This window comes from Rhinichthys klamathensis, unplaced genomic scaffold, assembly GCF_029890125.1.
Source record: "Rhinichthys klamathensis goyatoka isolate OS25496 unplaced genomic scaffold, OSU_Roscu_1.1 h1tg000157l_1, whole genome shotgun sequence".
Classification (NCBI taxonomy): Eukaryota; Metazoa; Chordata; class Actinopteri; order Cypriniformes; family Leuciscidae; genus Rhinichthys; species Rhinichthys klamathensis.
In genome coordinates, this window is record NW_026606692.1 from 5380438 (window position 1) to 5401404 (window position 20967).

General features: G+C 36.5%; 1 protein-coding gene across 1 annotated transcript in view; it reads left to right on the plus strand.

The window, feature by feature from the left end:
* Window positions 1-20100, plus strand: part of cacna1hb (calcium channel, voltage-dependent, T type, alpha 1H subunit b) — a 56209-nt gene extending 36109 nt beyond the window's left edge. Inside the window, exons 16-33 of the mRNA XM_056258733.1 lie at window positions 76-176; window positions 287-410; window positions 1154-1222; window positions 2570-2754; window positions 3883-4009; window positions 4192-4317; window positions 5333-5422; window positions 8130-8322; window positions 9750-9901; window positions 12865-12974; window positions 14119-14252; window positions 14920-14990; window positions 15133-15211; window positions 15699-15820; window positions 16001-16294; window positions 17143-17299; window positions 17379-17536; window positions 18096-20100. Of these exons, the coding sequence (XP_056114708.1) occupies window positions 76-176; window positions 287-410; window positions 1154-1222; window positions 2570-2754; window positions 3883-4009; window positions 4192-4317; window positions 5333-5422; window positions 8130-8322; window positions 9750-9901; window positions 12865-12974; window positions 14119-14252; window positions 14920-14990; window positions 15133-15211; window positions 15699-15820; window positions 16001-16294; window positions 17143-17299; window positions 17379-17536; window positions 18096-19091 (3288 nt within the window). The 3' untranslated portion in view covers window positions 19092-20100. The remainder of the gene's footprint in view (window positions 1-75; window positions 177-286; window positions 411-1153; window positions 1223-2569; window positions 2755-3882; window positions 4010-4191; window positions 4318-5332; window positions 5423-8129; window positions 8323-9749; window positions 9902-12864; window positions 12975-14118; window positions 14253-14919; window positions 14991-15132; window positions 15212-15698; window positions 15821-16000; window positions 16295-17142; window positions 17300-17378; window positions 17537-18095) is intronic.
* Window positions 20101-20967: the final 867 nt, after the last annotated feature.

The window sequence follows — 20967 nt, forward strand, 5'->3', positions numbered from 1 at the left end:
TTTTGAAAAAACAACTTTGTGTATTTTCCTTCTGCATCTTTCTTCTTTTTATCTGGTATTGTATGTTTTGTTTAGAGCTGGTGTCTCATTGTGAAGAGACTGTTGGAGCCTTATAAACCCCAGTGGTGCAGTGACCATGAGGATTGGTCTCTTTATTTATTTTCCCCTCATAATAAGTGAGTAGCAACACTGAGAACCAGCCAACACACTCATATATACAACTAATGAATGCTGTGCTTGCACATTCTCATGCTATACACAGCTCTTTCCCTCTCGTTCTCTGCAGGTTTCGGATGCGCTGTCAGAAAGTCATCACTCATAAGATGTTTGATCATATTGTGCTGTTCTTCATCTTCTTCAACTGCATCACAATCGCTCTAGAGAGACCCGACATCCAGCCCGACAGCACGGTGAACACAATCACTACACTCATTTCTAGCACTTTCATTAAGCTCTATTAAATATGTACACTACCATTCAAAGGTTTTTGTCTGTGAAATGTTTAATATATTTGCATAATCTCCCGCCAAGGCTGCATTTATTTAATAAAAATTACTGTAAAACAGTAATAGTGTAAAATAATCTATTTATTCCTGTGATGGCAAAGATATTTTCAGCATCATGACCCCAGTCTTAAGAGTAACATGATCCTTCAGAAATCATTCTAATATGCTGACTTGATGCTCAAGACACATTTCTTAATATTATCAATGTTGTGTTTGTATTATATTTGTATCATATATTTATATTTATGTCATATATTTTTTGAAATATGTTTTTTTTTTCAGGATTCTTTGATGAGTAGAAAGTTTATTTACAGCATTTATTTGAAATAGAAATCATTTGTTAACAATATAAAAGTCTTTACTGTCACTTTTGATCAATCTAATGCATCCTTGCTAAATAAAAGTATTAATCTTTAAACCCATTATCATAATAAAAAAAGAAACCCATATTTACAATAACCATTTTAACTCAGTAATGAAAATATGCTGCACAATAAATACTTTAAAAAGCCACTGGGTGACTTCTCATCAATAGGGGAAACATGGTAACATCTCAAAGCTGCTCTTGTATTGGTCTGTAATGAATATGGTGTATTTGTTGTAATTTTAAATGACATTTTCATTATTCATTTATCATTGTTTAACAGGAGCGGATTTTCCTTAAAGTGTCCAACTACATCTTCACTGTGATCTTTGTGGCTGAGATGACTGTGAAGGTAGGAAATTAATTAAAAATAAAGGCATACATTTTAGTAACATTTTTATTATTTTTCAACCCTCTGCAATGCGACTAAATCACTCGCATATGCAACCACATTTCATGCTAGGCGACTAAAAATGTCTTTAATTAGCCAATGGCTAGTAAACTGTACGATTTCAGTCGCCTGTGATTGAGTTAGAGGCAAAAAATAAGTTTAGCTCAGATATATAATTTCATTGTCTGCTGAGCTTTACGCACCGTCTCTTAGCTGAGAGCGTCATCTGTCGTTTTCACACACACACTCAACATGAGAGAAAGAGACATGCCACATAAAGAGAATTGACACGCTGGATCTAAATACAGGGCCCGACAGGGCTGCCCGATGGCCAAGAGTTGACAGATCTGTCACTGTCCCTGTGTCCTGATCGGGCCAGTGCTCTATCGTCATGAAAGTTTATCATTTGCACGTTTTTTAGCCTTGCCTATTTAAACATTCAAGCCCAAGAAGACTCAAAAGATAACTCATGTGCGCATCTGACAGAAAGCCCAGTAAGCCCCGTCTGAAAGGACGCGAATACTGATTTGAGCTCTTTCACGTCTGCTCTTGAACGGACAATTTCACACAAAATTGTCAAAACGCCTGTCTTGGCGAGTATCCTAGTAAACATAGTCGGTTCTGTCTTAAGTGAATGTAACAGTATCAGTATATTGGATGCGTTGTCTTAAAGTGACAGCAGCCTAATATACCTAATATACCTGCTGCTGTCTGTGTTTTTAATGTTAATCAAACCGCAAAAGACTCACAGCAAAAAAAAAAATCACTCAGTGCTCTTGGCTGAATAACTTTTGTAACTTTAATAAGGATTAATCTATGTTTAATGTATACAGTGAAGACTGTGCCGTTTTATTTTAAATGTGATTACTTTATTAAATGTCTGTACCTAATCTATCTAATCTGTATCTAAATACTGTTAGATCTACCTGAAAACCCTGAAAAGCACTGTTTATTTAATTTGTATCTTTGTTCTATTGTGTTTATTTGTGCTATTGCTTGTAGTTTGATTATTTGTTCTTATTTTATTACAGACTGTTTACTTGCCTTTAATAGTGTTTGAAATGTATATTTTATATTATATTTATGTAGAATTTGTTTATTTGCATTGTTCTTGCATTCCATGTAAAAAAGTCTGGCGAGTAAAATAAAAAAAGTACTAGCCAATGGCGACTTAAGCTTCAGTACGTCCGTAGAGGGTTGTTTTTATTTAACTTATATTTTTAATATAATAAAACAATAATAATGCAATATGCTGATGACATGTCAGTGATGGTGATGGTTATGATTATTATGCTGTTGGTGTTGTAGGTGGTTTCTCTTGGGCTGTACGCTGGTCCGGGCTCGTACCTGAAGAGCAGCTGGAATGTTCTAGACGGTTTTCTGGTATTTGTGTCTATTGTGGACATCCTGGTCTCACTCGCGTCCTCTGGCGGGAACAGAATCCTGGGTATCTTACGAGTTCTTCGACTGCTCAGAACACTAAGACCCTTGAGGTAAGATTTTTATTGAAGGTATGTGTGGGTGTGTATAAATGTCTGGAAGTACATTATGTCTTCTATTGTAGGCTGTTTTAATATTCTTAAAGGGCTAGTTCACCTATATTTCTTCCGTGGTGGAACACAAAAGTAAATGTTTAGCAGAATGTCCACACTGCTTTTTCAATACAATGAAAGTGAATTGGAATTGGAGCTGGTGAAGCTGCGTTCACAATACCACTATTTCCGGCAACACGAGCGACAGGATGTAGCGTGTCCAGTGGTGTGACAATATTGAGATATGTTTAACTTGATACAAATGAAGAGCGACTTTCGGGAGCAACACCCAAAAGGAGTGAAGTCAGTGGAGCGCACGTGATCCGTTACTACATCCTGTAGTGGAGTTTCGAGGCAAGATAGTAAAGTAGTTCATTTTAGTGGTCAGCAACTTTCCTATAATTTATGATCTCTGTGTGCATATAGGGGTACGAGCCTGAATGGTTTTAATGAACCTAGATAGACCGCCGCGCTTTCACCGCAGATAAATAGCCACGATGGCAAAGAGCACTCATTCATCTTTCATATTAAACATTTTATGTACTGATTACATTTATAGGTAGCCTTTTCCTTCCGAAATGTTTATTTGTAGTGGCAAAAAATCTGATTCGTTGTCTAAAACATGAACAACATCCGTGAATGTCATTCACAAGCTTTACTAGGCAACCAGTAGTTACTCAATAAAACAAAATGTATCCCTAATAGAAAAAAATATTTTAATAATGTTGCTGTCCATGGTGCTGAAACATTGAAACATTTAATATCTTAGTCAGAAAACTTTTGAAGCTTTTGAACCATTGAAGTCGCAATTACTCATTTTTTTTATTTTATTTTTTATTCCATGGCAGAATCGAGCTTCCATATGTAACTGTTCCACTACACACATTTAACAAAGACAGACGGAGATATATTCTGCTGAGCAGACTATTCATTTCAAGGCTAATACTAGAGCAAATCTCGTCTCGTCAGCTTGTTGTGCAGCTCTTAGCCTTTTTATTAACAGCCTCTTTCTAGTTCAGTGGTTTTGCTTTGAGTTCAGATATTGTTGCAACACTAAATATGCATTTCTTTGTGTGTCTGTGTTTTCAGGGTCATAAGCAGGGCCCCCGGACTGAAGCTGGTCGTTGAAACATTGATCACATCTCTCAGACCGATTGGAAATATTGTGCTAATCTGTTGCGCTTTCTTTATTGTCTTTGGCATTCTGGGAGTTCAGGTACACACATGCTGTGTCTAAATTACTTAAAGAATAAAAATCTGAATCAGGGTTAGTTAACTTTTATTAATGATTTTATTTATTAAATAAACCTTTAGCATGTCAGAGCAGTTGTTTGCATTGCAATTATCAGTTCATTTGTATTAATGCTGTCTAAATGTAAGGTGCTTTTATTTACTCAGCTCTTTAAGGGGAAGTTTCATCACTGTGAAGGCTTTGACACTAGAAACATCACCAATAGATCAGAGTGTCTGCTGGCTAAATACAAATGGGTCCGTAGGAAGTACAACTTCGACAACCTGGGTCAGGTAAGACAATTACAATCACACTTACGCACATAGACATAGACATTAAGGGGGAATTCATGAAGAATGAATTATGACCACTGGTAGCGTCTTTTATTAAAAAAATCAACCTCTCAAGCACTCATGTGCCCTTTTTCTAAACGCATTCTATTTCAGATTCAAGTCACACAAGCGCATTTCATCAAGATGACAGGGTTCTGGTGGACAGTGTTTCTTGTACATGTTCAGTTGTTTATTTTTTTAATTTTTTTTTTAATTTAGACCTTTAACTTTAATTCCCTCATGTAATGCATTAACATTAAGTTTGACATCCAACATGTTTAATTTCCCAAAACATTTGAATATCTGTCAGGCACAGACAGTTTAAATAAATGCACATTTTTATTTTGTCCACATTGTGGCAATTTGGGGTTATCACAAATAAAAGCACAACTAAGCAATATGCTTAATTTTTTTTAATAATAAATAAAGTTTTAAGAATATTTCAATAAAGGTTGAAGATGTAAATTTTCCTTGGCCGGACATATTGCCAGTTTGCAAAAAAATAATACGTTTCTTATTTTAATTAGAAACAACGCAAACAGAGTATGTTTAAAACAAGAAAAACTTAATTCAGGATAAATTCTATAAATAAGTGTTGCTTGCTTCTCAAGTAAATTTAGTATGTTTAGATTTTTTTCCAAAAAACAGTACTTACATGTACTTACAGTGTACTTACCTAGAAAGTACTGGCTAATATAAGGTAAGTACATGGGTTAGGGGTAGGTTCAGGGTTAGTACCTAGTTATTACCCAGTAATTGTAATTACTATAATAAGTAGGCCTACATAGTAAGTACATGGGTAACAGGGCTGTAAAAGGAAGCGTTGCCCACATTTTTTGCTGTGCACTAGCCTTCAACTGAGCAGAATTATCTTCATCTCACCTTCCCCTTAATATTTTACAGATATTCATATTGTTGACAATGATACAGTAATATTCTCTTATTTACATTAATCCATTTTATCTCTGTTTTGCAGGCACTGATGTCATTATTTGTCCTGTCATCTAAAGATGGTTGGGTCAGCATCATGTACGATGGCTTAGATGCCGTTGCTGTGGACAAACAGGTGTGTGTGTGTGTGTGTGTGTGTGTGTGTGTGTGTGTGTGTGTGTGTGTGTGTGTGTGTGTGTGTGTGTGTGTGTGTGTGTGTGTGTGTGTGTGTGTGTGTGTGTGTGTGTGTGTGTGTGTGTGTGTGTGTGTGTGTGTGTGTGTGTGTGTGTGTGTGTGTGTGTGTGTGTGTGTGTGTGTGTGTGTGTGTGTGTGTGTGTGTGTGTGTGTGTGTGTGTGTGTGTGTGTGTGTGTGTGTGTGTGTGTGTGTGTGTGTGTGTGTGTGTGTGTGTGTGTGTGTGTGTGTGGAAGGACCTGTACAAGTATGTTAGCCATGAATTGTAGATCTGTCACCTTGTCAAAGACCCTTCCCAGAGTATTTGGATCTTTAGTTCAATTTGTAATGTCTTTCAGATCCAAATAAAAGCATTCGTGCGTGTGTGCATTCTTCAGATAAATCCACTCAGTGTGGAAACACTTACACCTTACTCTGAATCTGTCATAAGAAAAGAAAACACTGGCACCAGGAGTTTACGGTTTTCTTTTTTTACACACAAGCTCAAGTGACACAATCACAAAAGGCAGCAGCGAGTTTTAGGTAAAGTGAGTGTTTGATTGATTCAGCTCTGAACTGAAGAAAAAAGGGAGAGAGAGATAAAAATACAGTGGAGGACACCAAAATGAGCAGATTGAGGAGGAGACACAGAACATTCATCATTTAATTCCACTGAGAGGTCTTATACTCACACACACATAGACTGAAACGTTCAGTCCACAGACAATAACAGACTCAACACAACTGGTTTATATAGTGTCCTTTATCTTTTAGTGTGGTTAAAAATACCAAATGTGTTGCATATACAATAAGACACGTGCAGTTTCCATTGCATTCTGCACTTTCTTCTTGTCACAATTTCATGTCTTTGATTTCTTGCTGATGGGCTTCTTTCTCTCCACTTTCTTTTCCTCCTGACAGGTTTCCCCATTTACATTTTATAGGGAATGCAACTTGTAATTGTATGTGCATAGAAATTTTAATGAAAATTTTCAAATACTGATTATGCATGCATCATGTTAATGCTGATTGCTGTGTTAAGCCAATATTCAAGTTTTTAGAAATTCAAACAAGGGTGCCTTCACTTTAAAATGCAAAAAAAAAAAAATCATTGTCTTCATTAGTATTTTTGTAATGTTTTTAGTAGATAGACAAATTTACTTAATTTATAATAAAGTAAAAAATAATGTAAGATAATAAGACTTGATTTCAGAGAAACTATTATGGAATTATACTACTGTTTAAATGTTTGAGGTATTTTTTAAAAGAGTTTAATACTGTTTTATTCAGAAATCTCGCATTAAATTGATCAAAGTTGACAGGAAAGGTATTTATAATGTTACAAAGGATTTCTATTTCAAATACTGTTCTTTCAAACTTACAAATCTATCACAGTTTCCACAAAAATATTAAGGAGCAAAACGATTTTCATCATTGATAATAATAAGAAATGTTTCTTGAGCAGCAAATCAGCATATTAGAATAATTTCATGTGACAATGCAGAATGATGCAGTTTTACCATCACAGGAAAAAATTACATTTAAAAATATAGTAAAATGCAAAACAGTTTTTTTTTTTTTATTATTATTATTTAAAACACAAATCTACAACATTTAGGTAGTTTTAGTCTTAAAAATAAACTTAATTAGTGTTTAACCAACAAAGACAGCTGGTATAATATTCTGACTATCTGAATATTATTCATTTATATTGGTACATGATATGACCAAACTAAAGTAATTATGAATGCCACGAGACGATCAAGCATCAAGCTTTGAAGAAACACGCTTTTGGAAACAGGAGCAGACAGATTATTTTTTAGAAACATCAAAATGAACATTAATTAATGTACAGATGAGTGAAAACATTAAAATCACCCTGTAGTCAATAATTCATCTTTGGCCACCAAAATGACATATTAAAAGTTTTTTCTTTGAAAAAAAAAATTCTTCATGCCTTAAAATAGCTTGAATGTAACTCTACACCCTTGCCTCATTTAGTATACTCTGTTCTATGGATATGCAAATTAGACCCGCCTCCACTCACTCACACCCGCTCAGAGATCCACTCGTTGAGGATCACACGTTGACCTGATTGGTTACAAGGTAGTTTGTGGCGTCAGAAACACCCGCGATTTCAAACTACGTTTTTGAGACTGTCTTTGGTTCACTGCAGTTTTAGGGAAAAATACTCAGCAATGGTGTTGACTTATGACTTTACACATGTTTTGTCTTAAAGCACATTAAAAACACTGCACAGACATATAAACAACATTAAAAACTTGATTTTCACCACAGGGGGGACTTTAAGTCTTATTACCTGCATTTTTCAATTCCTGAAAATTGTTGTCAGGGACCTGAATTAGTAAGTTTAATTACTTAAATGCAGCTAAATTAAAGGCAAGAGCTAGCTATCATCTCCAGTACATCCACAAAAGAATAGTATGAAAAATACGAAAAATAAGTCTAATATAGCATATAAAGTTTATATACTTAGTATATATATATATATATATATAAATGTGCTGATGCACACAGAAATATTCAAGGCTTAATTGGGGAAAAAAAGTGTACACATGAATATTTCCTTATGACAATTACACCTCTTTGATCAATGTCATCTCCTTATATCTAAATGATTTCTCTGTTCTTCTTTCTTCTCTCTTTGTAGCCCATAAGGAATCATAATCCCTGGATGCTTCTGTACTTCATCTCCTTCCTGCTGATCGTCAGCTTCTTCGTGCTGAACATGTTTGTAGGCGTGGTGGTCGAGAACTTCCACAAGTGCAGACAAGACCAAGAGGAAGAGGAGGCCAGACGGAGAGAGGAAAAGAGAAAGAAGCGCATGGAGAAGAAACGCAGGAGTGAGTGTGTGTGTGTGTGTGTGTGTTTTTGCGGACTGTGTCGTAATGGGACAATGCAACAAAACGTCAGCCGTTTTCCTGCTGTTACTGAAAGCGAAATTCAAAATGAAACAACTAAATGGATTTTTGTACTTTTTTGCCACTTAAATATTGACCAGAGCAGAGGGCAACAAAATATTTTGTGGCTTGTCACTCCTGGTTAGGATAAAAACTAGCATGGAACAGACTGGTTTTACTGCTTGTAATTTTATTGCATCACACATGCACAGTACAGTTTGATTGCTGTCGTGTGTATTAAGCTTGTGAAATAGACAATTAGTATTGATTTCCAGATGTGTTCTTCAAAAGCCCTTTGACTTTGCTTGACTTCAAAACCACATAACCAGCATTTAATTACACAAGAGACACATAATTATAAGTGAGAGTAAAAACATGTACTCTTGCCTCAAATCCCACTTGAATCCTGTGCTCTAGTAGTTTTATTAGTGTCAGGTAACAAGGTTATGAAAACAATGGGGAAAATATTACACAATAGCTAGAACTTTCTTACATATTACAATACAGTATAGGAAGGAACCAAAGCCACGTTTAGGGGTCAAAATGTTGGCCTACTTTGGGACAGTAAGCAGCTGCATAACAACAACCCAGAACCCTGAGAACCCAGCATTACTTACAGTACTGTGGTATATATCAAAGACCATCACTGTACCATGGTGCCGCCACAGTACTGAACTGTAAAGTGACTTAGCTAGCTGTCTCAAGACCTCAGTCGCTCTGCCTCTTTCTTAAATGCACACAAAGCTTCTCTCAAAGACACCTTGAGCAGTCTTGAGCAGTGATGGATGTGGAGGGACGCTTGGCTGGACATTTATAACATCCCTCAGATGACTCGACTGTTTGCAAACTGTGATTACATACACACACACACACACACTGCCACGTTAGCAATTTACTGGCCAGACAAAACTGGGTCAGTGTGCTTGTGTTTGACAGGGACAAAGTAGCCTATACAGTACACTAACAACACACATTCTGCCTTTGAGTTATTTCAATGAAATGTTGCAAATCTTGTGAATATTACCATCAAAGCATTTTTAAACATAAAATGTTCGCCGTGGATGTTCACAGCATCCCGTGATTCAAGATGAGTGCGTGTGTATGTAGTACCTGAATGACCTGAATACACCCTAATGAAGGTGCTCTATTGTTCTCTCTCTGTGTGTGTGTGTGTGTGTGTGTGTGTGTGTGTGTGTGTGTGTGTGTGTGTGTGTGTGTGTGTGTGTGTGTGTGTGTGTGTGTGTGTGTGTGTGTGTGTGTGTGTGTGTGTGTGTGTGTGTGTGTGTGTGTGTGTGTGTGTGTGTGTGTGTGTGTGTGTGTGTGTGTGTGTGTGTGTGTGTGTGTGTGTGTGTGTGTGTTTTGTCTTGTAGAGGCCATGCAGAGACCGTACTATGCGGACTACTCTCCAACACGCCTCTATATTCACACGCTCTGCACTAGTCATTATCTGGACCTCTTCATCACCATCATCATCGCCATTAATGTCCTTACAATGTCAATGGAGCACTACAGACAACCCAAGGTTTGGTGCATTACACACACACCGCTTCTGCGGGGCAATGACATGAGCAATAGGTTAACAAAAATGCTAACAGAGTTTTAGCATTTCATGTTTTAAGTCAACATATGGCCAGCCCAGTGTTATTTTAGTCTTTTAGTTATTCAGCCTTTTATCATTACTATACTATCTTAGTATTTGTTGATATTTTTAATTAGTTTTAGTATTTTGTTTTTTTTTTGTTTTTGTTTTGTTGTAATTTTGATGTATGTTTTAGTCATTGTATTTGTTTTGTTTTAAACATGTCGATTTAATTAAATAGACATATTAATTTATTTCACCTTTAAATTAAATTAAAATTTGAATTTGTTCCCTCACAACTAACTAAAATAAAATAAGTTTATTTATATTTCTGTTAATGTTCATTTCAATTAACATTAATGACTTTTAGTATTTTTAGTTTTGATTTTAGTTAACAATAACAACACTGGTTCACACCCACTTTACTTCCGTAATCAGACGTATTTCAGAGTGAAACAGTATTCTAATGAGAAACAAATGGGTGAGACATGATTTTATGAATCTGGAATTGATTGGATTATTAAAAGTGGGAGTTACATAACAGTTTAGGTGTGTTCGACTGCGAGAGGTGCGCTTGCAGTCGGGGGAGGAGTTGAAAACGGAGCCGTCAAGTCAGACAGTTTCTGCTTCCCATAGTGACGCTCGCGCGGTGTTTGCATACTTTATCACAGATGAAGTGGATTAGATGCAATATGTGTCAAATACACAAACGTTTCAGACTTTTTCATGAAGCAACAGAAACACTTTTTATACACTGCTTAACATTAACTTTTTTTCTCACCAGCCACTGTGGCTAGTGATTACCCAAAGTGACTAGCCACTCAGCATTTTCACTGGCCACAATTTTGACATCGATACAATAGGGAAAAACTGCCATATAGATATTTTTAATATTATCTCATAATTTGGCAGCAGGTTTAGGTAACACTTTACTTGAAGGGGTGTGCATAAGACTAACATGACACCTTCATAATCATGACATGACACATGTTATGAATATGAAGGAAGTTTTATGCATGTTTGTGACAACTGTCATTAAGTGTCATTTGCTCAATTATGACATTTTTTATGCAAATATGACATTGTTTGAGATGTCTTTGTTATGACACATTGACATAAACCAATACATCACAACCTGTCAGTGTCTTTGTCATGACAACTTGACATTACTAAGACAACACAACCTGTCATAAACATGACATAGCAGATTAATTATCAAACTTAAGAAACCACTTAGCTTTATTGGTTAACATTACATTAAACTGTCAGGTGGTTGGTTTTGACATTGGCTGTCATGAAGCCATTATAACTGTTTAATGACAAATTCAATTTGTACCACTGTAGTTGAGGTCACGAAAAATATTCATGACACAGTTATAATGGCCTTATGACAGCCAATGTCAAAACCAACCACATGACAGTTTAACTTAATTTAATGTCAAGTTGTTATGACAAAGACACTGACAGGTTATGATGTTATGGTTTATGTCAAGGTGTCATAACAAAGACATCTTAAACAATGTCATATTTGCATTCAAAATGTCATTATTGAGCGAAAGACACTTTATGACAGTTGTCATAAACATGCATAAACCCTACTTCATCTTCATGACATATGCCATGTCATGGTTATAAAGGTGTCATGTCAGTCTTATGTACACCCCTTCAAGTAAAGTGTTACCCAGGTTTATTCGGCTGCTGTCACTTTAGGACCTGACACACGGATCCATTATACTGTTACACGTGCGTTTTCTTTCTCAACTGTTTATGTTCACTTAAAACATAACTGACTGTGTTTATGTGAATTCTAGCCAAGACCGCCATTTTGACATTATTTTGTGTGTATTTGACAGTTTAAGCGCAATAAGCAGCAAAAAAACCCTCAATTTAGTACTGAGAGGCGGTTTATGTGCTGCACTTTGAGTGTGAGCACAAAATCTGCGGGATTGAGTAAGAGAGCGAGAAAGCGCGGCTGGTATTGTGTATCCATTCTGTAGAAAATGAGTATTGGAAGCGTTACAGATATTTCAGTATCAATATGTATCAGAAAATCATTATTTTGGATTTTAGTACTACATTTTACTTAGTTTATTATTTCAGATTCCTTTTTTTTTTTTTTAACTACAGTTGAGGAATGTATAAAATTCAACCCACCAAAGTGACTAGTAGGACTGACTGCGTTACACGCCACTGCTGAAATCCACCTGCATCTGGGTTGGTGTTAATGTCAAGCCCCGCTGCTAAATACGCCGCCATCTGTGAATAAAGTTCAAAATAAGCCTATAATATTCAAATACCAATAATGTGTGTCTATATATTTTTATCAGTGATATTTTGATAAACATGACAAAATATAACATTATGGTTACATAAAAAGAGTTTACGGATTTGTGACCATAAGCGGAACAAGGTGTCATAATAAACACGATGTCATCGTAGAATCCGGCCAATCGTGGAGCAGCGTGTCGTCCTCAGAGCTTGTGCAGCTGCTGTGAAGAAGCTGCGCAGACTGAGTCAGCCGTCTGCTCTCGCTGTGCTTTGATGCCACACATCACAGTGACATGGCCTCAGCGCTGTCTCAAGTCAGACAACATTTCTAACCGGCTAGTATTCTATTTCTAACCAATCTGTCTGTGCAGCGCTGAATGAAGTTGAACACACCTAATGACATCAGGCCAGGGGAAGGGTTGAAAAATAAAAGGGCTTGAAGATGTCAACTGAAAAGGAAAGTTGTTTCAGAGGCAGAGCAAGTTATTACATTTTGATGAAATATTTATAACAGAATAACATGTACTGATTGATTATTCACTTTAAGACCAGGATCATATCAATAAAATGGTAAATTTTGATTTCCTGTTTAATATTCCAGGTGTCTGACTGTCACTGTTTATGTCTGTGCTTCTCAGTATCTTGATGAAGGTCTGAAATACTGTAACTATGTCTTCACGCTGGTCTTTGTGATCGAGGCTGTGCTGAAACTGGTTGCCTTTGGCTTTAGGAGATTTTTCAAAGAGAGGTAAGGCTCCCTCTTGAGGACATAATGCAGAGATGCAGTATCTTTCACTGCTTAGTAGTTTTCTTAAATTGACATTTCAGCATGGGACTGTTCTCATAACAGAAGTGAGGAGAAAACAACTGCAGTCAGTTTAATTTCACTATAATGGCGTGTTGCAGTTCAGAACTGCTATAACTGAATGCAGTAATATGCTCTACTGTTCAAAAGTATGGGTTTTGTTCTATCAAAAATACAGTAAAACCAGTACTATTGTGGAATATTATTACAATTTAAAGTACATTTTATACATATATATATATATATATATATATATATATATTAAAATATAATTTATATACCTGTGATGACAAAGCTGATTTTCAGCATCATTACTGCAGTCTTTCAGTGTCACATGATCCTTAAGAAATATGCTGATTTGCTGCTTAAGAAATATTTCTTATTATTATCAATGTTGAAAACAGTGATACATTTTTAGCATTCTTTGAATAGAAAGTTAAACAGAACAGCATTTATTTGAAGTAGATTTTTTTGTAACAATGTTTGATCAATTTAATGCATCCTTGCTAATGCACCCTGACTTTGGAGATTGTTGTTCTGTGACACGGATTCACAGTTATAGTCTGAATTTAAAGTAAGGACGGATGGTGTCTGTGATGAAACTGTGTCTTGTTTCAGTGAAATGAGATGATAGTTGCACACAAATATATCAAGTGTCAGTCATTGATTGAAAGCCTGTCGCTCTGACAGAATCGCATGTCATGCAAATGCAAATACTTGCGATCCATGTTCCACTATAGTATCAACTCACTGTTTCAAGTGCCTATCATAGAGAAAGGTCGCACGGTGTCATGAATAATAATGAGACCAGGTCTTCTCATGAATAATTATGAGACACATCCTGTGACGTTGACACAGAGTAAGAGGCCAGAAAGTCCCTAAATTAATTCCTCTTTATAAATAAAAAATACTGGATGCTAATATTGTCTTCCATTGTCATTCATGTTCTGTGGGCCTTTAAGCTTGAAATGTCAGTGTTAAAGAAAGACCTTTCCTCAGGCAGTCTCTAACGCTTTCCAAGAATATTAAATGGTTTCACAGGACCTTGTCTTCATCTCATTTTGTGTTTCTGTCTTTCTTCTGACAGGTGGAATCAGTTAGACTTGGCCATTGTTCTTCTCTCCATCATGGGCATCACACTTGAGGAAATTGACCTGAATGCCTCTCTACCCATCAACCCAACTATCATACGCATCATGAGAGTGCTGCGCATTGCCAGAGGTAACAAATACACAAAGACACGCACATGCCCATTATGACGTATGAGAAATAAAGCAATGCCTTAGATGTGTCAAGAGCGAGAATAAGTTTCCAGATTTTCTTGCTCCTCTAATAAAAATGGGAAATTTAGAATTTATTATTTACACTACCATACAAAAATATGGGGTCCATAATATCTTTTTGGAATTAAATTAATAATTTTATTCAGCAAGGACACATTAAACTTTTAAAAGTTATATTAAAGACATTTATAATGTTTTTAAAATTTTAAACATTCTTTTTTTTTCACAAAAATATTAAGCAGCCAAACTGTTTTCAACATTGATAATATGAAATGTTTTTTGAGCAGCAAATCGGGATATTAGAATGATATCTGAAGGATCATGTGACACTGAAGACTGGAGTAATGATGCTGAAAATAAATATTACTGTTTTACTGTATTTTTGATCAAATTAATACAGCCTTGGTAAGCATAAGAGACTACTTTCAAAAGCATTAAAACAACTTAGAGACCCTAAATAGTAATTTTGAATGGTAGTGTATTCCTTTTATATTGTGCTAACAGATATTTAAGGACAGTGAGGATTTATGGCAAGTAATGTTAAAAAGAGATTTCAATGATAATAATAGGAATGAATTGTAATATACAGTAAAATTCCCTTTCAGTGTTGAAGCTGTTGAAGATGGCCACAGGAATGAGATCTCTTCTGGATACAGTAGTTCAAGCTTTACCGCAGGTCAGTGCGTTCATATGTTTGTGCTATATCTTTTGTTATTTGTATTGTGGAACTACAGTACTTCATAGATACAGTACCTTACTGTATGTGGCCCCAGATGGTATATACGTGGCTTTATTCTGGTGATGTTCTGGTTCTCTAGGTTGGTAATCTGGGTCTGCTTTTTATGCTGCTGTTCTTCATCTATGCGGCACTGGGAGTTGAACTCTTTGGCAAACTTGGTCGGTATACCTTTCATTTCCTGTTATCATACACTGCCGTTCAAACATTTGGGGTTGATAAGATGTTTTAACTGTTTTTAAAGAAGTCTCTTATTCTCACCAAGGCTGCATTCATTTGATCAAAAAATGCAGTAAAAATAGTGGTACTGTAAATAACAATTTTCTATTTTAATATATTTTAAAATGTAATTTATTCCTCTGATGGCAAAGCTGAATTTTCGGCATCATTACTCCAGTCTTCAGTGTCACACGATCCTTCAGAAATAATTCTAATATGCTGATTTGCTGCTCTAGATTATTTATGTTTTTCAGGTTTCTGATGAATGGAAAGTTCAATAGAACAGCATGTATTTGAAATCTTTAGTAACATTATAAATGTCAGTATTGTCATGTATAGCCCATGCTTTGAATGGTAGTGTATGTTGTTGCATAAAACAAATAAATGCATTTTTGAGGTGAAGTATTAAAATGAATTATTTTTAAACAGAATGCACCGAGGAGAGCCCATGTGAGGGTTTGAGCCGACATGCTACATTTCAGAACTTCGGCATGGCATTCCTCACTCTGTTCCGCATCTCCACGGGAGACAACTGGAACGGAATCATGAAGGTATTTTGCAAACCATGAAAAATATTCATGCTGCATGTTATAAATACCTGATTAGAGAATGCCGATGTTAAATGTTAGCTCTTAATTGGTTGTCAGATTATTTGTTGCCCACATACAGTGCATTATAAGGACTTTTTGAGCTTGGTAGAACTCACAATTTCTGTTTCTGTGTGTGTCTAGGATACCCTGCGGGAATGTAAAAATGACAAATGTCTGAGTTACCTTCCGCTTTTGTCACCTCTGTACTTTGTGACATTTGTGCTGGTGGCACAGTTTGTGCTGGTGAATGTCGTGGTCGCTGTGCTCATGAAACATTTAGAGGAGAGTAACAAAGATGCCCGTGAGGAGGCGGAGATGGAGGCGGAGTTGAAGGAGGAGCTTAAGAGTGGTCGTAGACAAAGCTCCGCCTCTATGGGTGGAGTCATTGGGCTGGAGGGTACAGCTGTTAAAATGGAGACTCTCTCACATGAACAGGTGAGTTCTATAAGATTAGAGTAATGCTAAATGTATTTTAGATATGTTTAAGATGACCATTTTAAATAATATTTTAGTATAATATAAAAATAAAAACATGTAATGTTTGAAAATGCCTGACAAACATGCCTGAAAATACACTTTTAAGTAACTAGGGAATACATAGCCCTATATGCAAAATAATTTATATTTAGGGCTATACATGGATATTCCATTCTATTAGATCTTATTTTCTTTATTTCTCCCACCAAATTGCACTAATCTGCCTTCCATGCATTGGATTTTTAGACACTGAATAAAAATTCTATAGAAGTGAATCTTACATAATTTAGAGGTGAATTTTGTCTAGTGCCATGAAATCCCCTCAAAAACACAAAAATATTAAAGTCACCATGAAATCAAAGTTGTCCATTCTTATTTTTGATGAAATATTGCTGCATTTAATATAAAAGTTTTTTTTCTGTGCACATCTTTATTTTTTAAAATGTATGTGCCTTTCTAATCTTTAATAAAAGTAACTTCCCCTTCATCTTGCAGTGGCATCTCTTCACTGATGATGTTTACTGGCATAAATAAAAATGAATCTACTGTATAGCAACATTTTAAAGTCAACATGCAATTTTGAAGTGCGCCAATCTATTTTGATTTGATTTATTAAAATAATATAAATATTATTGTATTATAAATATCATATTTATATATATTTTTTTTTTATAAATATTACAATAATACATTGTATTTTATAAATATTCTTTTAGGAATATGCAGTGACTTTAAGCCTGTTTTTAAGAAATGGCAAAACATTACAGTCAAAGCGCTCTTATCTTAATGATTTGTTGTGTTTGCAGGGCAAAGACCCCAATTACGGCAACTTCCTGACAGTTGGGAGGCCGTCTATGTCACGGATGCTGTCCTTACCTAATGACAGTTACATGCTGTATCCTGTTAAGCCTGTATATGGATCCGTTCATGAGAGATTCTCCAAACAGGACTCTACACTACCAGGTGACAAAACTAAGCCAGTCCTGGCTGTTCATGACACATGTAAAGACTAATATGACTAAAGCTGTTGGTGTGTTTTCAGGCTCCTCTCTCTCACTCGGGACCCAGTCCTGTGAAGATAGTGCCGTAATGCAGGTTCCAGGAACTGCATCTCAGACGAGCCTGGCCTCCATTCCTGCTCTCCACCCTCTAAACCGAAGAGCGAGATCTAGCAATGGCTTCAGAGCTCTTAAGAGACAGGTACCACAGTAACTCTCATCCTGATGTATGTTATAGTGCTGACAATAGATTAAATCAATTCGACTATAAGATAAAATACACTTTTTTTTCTTTGTCACAAACGAAATGCAAAATTTGAGATGAACATTTGTATAAAATGTTTTTACTTCCATTGGACGATTCTCAAGTCATGATTTTACACAAACTGTGCTGCTGCTGTCATCGTTAAAGCAAGAGACAAACCAAATACTAAAACATGCTGAAATTAATGTTAAAGGGATAGTTCACTTAAAAATGAAAATTCTGTCATCATTTACTCACCCTCAAGTTATTTCAAACCTGTATGAATCTCTTTCTACTGCTGAACACAAAAGAAGATAGTTTGAGGAATGTCGGTAACCAGACAGTTGATGGACCCCATTGACTTCCATAGTAGGAAAAAAATACTATGAAAGTCAATGGGGTCCAAAAATATATATTTTCCAATATATGACTACAGAATTCTGCAATAAAGCATTCAAGATGGTTGTGTGATGAATCCTTTTGCAATGTGTGTCCTTACATCTGTTCTTACCTACAGCAAGCAATAAAGAGTGACTCCTTCGATTCCACAAACGTTGACTCCAGAGACACCTTACATATCCCGAGCAAGCCCTGCTCCAGTGATAATCTCCTTCTCAAAGTACCCATGATGCCCCTCACCGGTGGATCTGCCCCCTGTTCCCCCCAGGCCTCGCCCCCCGCTCGCCCCCGCAGCCGGACAGCGAGCGTACAGACGAACAGACACGTGTACAGCCAGCGCAGCGTCCCCTGCCGAAAGACCGCGCGCCATACGCACTCCATCAAATCTCTGGAGGTAATGCACACACATGCACAAACCAAGCTACGGGATTCAGACGCCACTGACGAGTCGGCCCGACTCAACACCAACATCACCCAAAGAAGAGCCTCTCGGTGTGGGGCACGCAGCCACAACCCACATTTCTGTTCTGACACCCAGTCTCAGGACTCATTGCACAGTGGGACGGCCCGTCAACTGGACACCAGTGCTCATGGTCTACGGAAGCACAACAGTATGGAGAATAATGGCTTCCTATCTCAGCTCCACATCCCTCGCCGTCACTCAACGCACGGAGAGGAGTTACTTCTTCAGCCGCAGACAATTTCCCCATCACCTGGTCCAACACCCAAAAAGGAGAAAATGAGCCCTCCGTGCATCTCCATCGACCCCCCCACCGATGCGGTCGGCCAGGAGCACAGCACAGTTCTGAGGAGGCGGACCCCATCCTTTGACTCGGCTCTACCACGGGACTCTTCAGATCTTCCTGACGTGCAGGACCAACCTCTTTTGCCGAGTCATTTGCCCCTCCCACAATTCTCTTTTGACCAATCAGATGTAAGTTCCCTGAGTAGCCTGTCGGAACTGCTTTCGGATAGTGACCAGTCGACGCACTCCTTCCCTCCTGAGGCCCGGTCGGGGCTTGTGGGAGACGCAGCTCAGAGTCACCTCAGGAAGAAGGTATTGGTCAGAATGGCCAGCACTAGGGATCCAGAAAATGAGGATCCGGATGCCTAGGGCCCGGGAAACCGCGCAGGAAGCCACTCACGCATTCCGCCTCTTCGTAAAGCATTTTAATAACAGGAAGAGGCGGTGTCGGCAAAAGTATGCAAATGTGTTTCTGATGGAACTGATCTTTTTTTGCCTGATCATATTGATTAGGGAACTTTTGTTAGCGTTCATCATCACATACGTTGAAATTGTGACATTTTATGTGAATTCCTATGAAAATCCATCACAGAACCATGTTGCATCGTGGCATTTAATTACTGCACATGACGGTGCAATTTTAACCCTCATATTTTGTTTGGGGTCTGACAGGTTGATCATTTAATAGTTTAAAAAGTGTCATTTAAATGAACGTATCGGTTACTAATGTAACCCTCGTTCCCTGAAGGAGGGAACGGCAGACGTTACGTGGAACGTGAGCGACTGATAGGGAACACTGTAATGGCTGACATATAATAGTCAAAAATAGAATCTTTTGAAATGGGACACTTTTTGAAATGAACCTTTAGACAAAGTATTTTATAAAGAAAAAAAATTGAATTTGTATTTTTGTTGAGTATCATGTTTGATACATCAGGCTTTTATGACTCATATAGTATAGAAAAATCAAGAGAGAGAAAACACCTTAATTTTATTTTGGCCCAAACTGAGCAGAAATCTGCAATTTGGTGCAGTTGCTGATATTTATAAGGCCAAAAAGTAAGTTGAAATTCTGATAGCTTGTAATGTAAGTCAATGAGATTATATCTCCCAATAATATGTACGATTATATTTAAATGCTTAGTTTTATGATCAAAGCTCTGTAGTTTTTATTGTGGAAGCAAAATATGTCATACAATACAATACAATAATGAATGAGAGATAAATAAAACGTTCAACAAAAGCCTGATGAATCAAAAAGCCATATCTGATATTCACATTTTAACATGATTTTTCTAAAAAAAAAAAAAAATGTATTTGAAAAACCTTATATTACTAACAATATAAAATGTTATGATGTTATTAACAATAATATGTTTTCCTTATAAAAATCAGTAGAGATTTCACAGCAAAAAGACACATGTCAAAGAGACCACAACCTGAAGGGAATGACATAAAAAGTAAAAACTATACATCAAATGGCATGTAGATTTTGTACAACAGGTTTTTCAACAAAGTTTTGATCATGTTGATAATTTAGAGGCCTTAGAAATGTGATAGGGTTAAAGTTCATTTCATGAGTTTCCTAGTGAGAACTAATTAGAAAAGTTAATTTTATAATTAACATACTTCAGAAATCCACCATGAAAATTATACATTACTTATGTACCTTATGAGTCCCAGAGACCCCAGGTATTAAGCATGAATAAATGCAATTAATTTTCACATGCATGACATTGATGTTTTGTTTTTAAACCTTTGACAAACACCAATTGTGTGACTGGACATGAATGATACCTCAAATCATGCAGTTTGTGGAGCAGAAGTGTAGTTTTACTTTTCTAAAAGATTAGATTAGAGTTTCATCTTTCGCTGGCAAAAAAAAAAAAAAATTCTAAAGAGGTTTTAATGTGTTTTATCAGATTGACCCCAGACAAAAACAACATAACTGTACTGGATAATAGTAAATCTGGGGTAAAACAGAGTGTTAAAGCTTGAGTAATATTTTGGGTTTTGAGTAAAAGGTAAGGAAATTGTGAGTTCATTTTTAAATTCTTATTAGTTAGCCAATCTCAACAGAACATGAGGGTTAAATGTCAGCGCTATATGTCTCATCTTCAAACAAACTCTTATGTCACGTGATTAATTAACCTAACAGTCATACCATAACTGTAACACCCTATTGTCTTATACAGAGTATACGGCACATAGAAATATTTTAGCTGAAACATATGCATGTTTCATA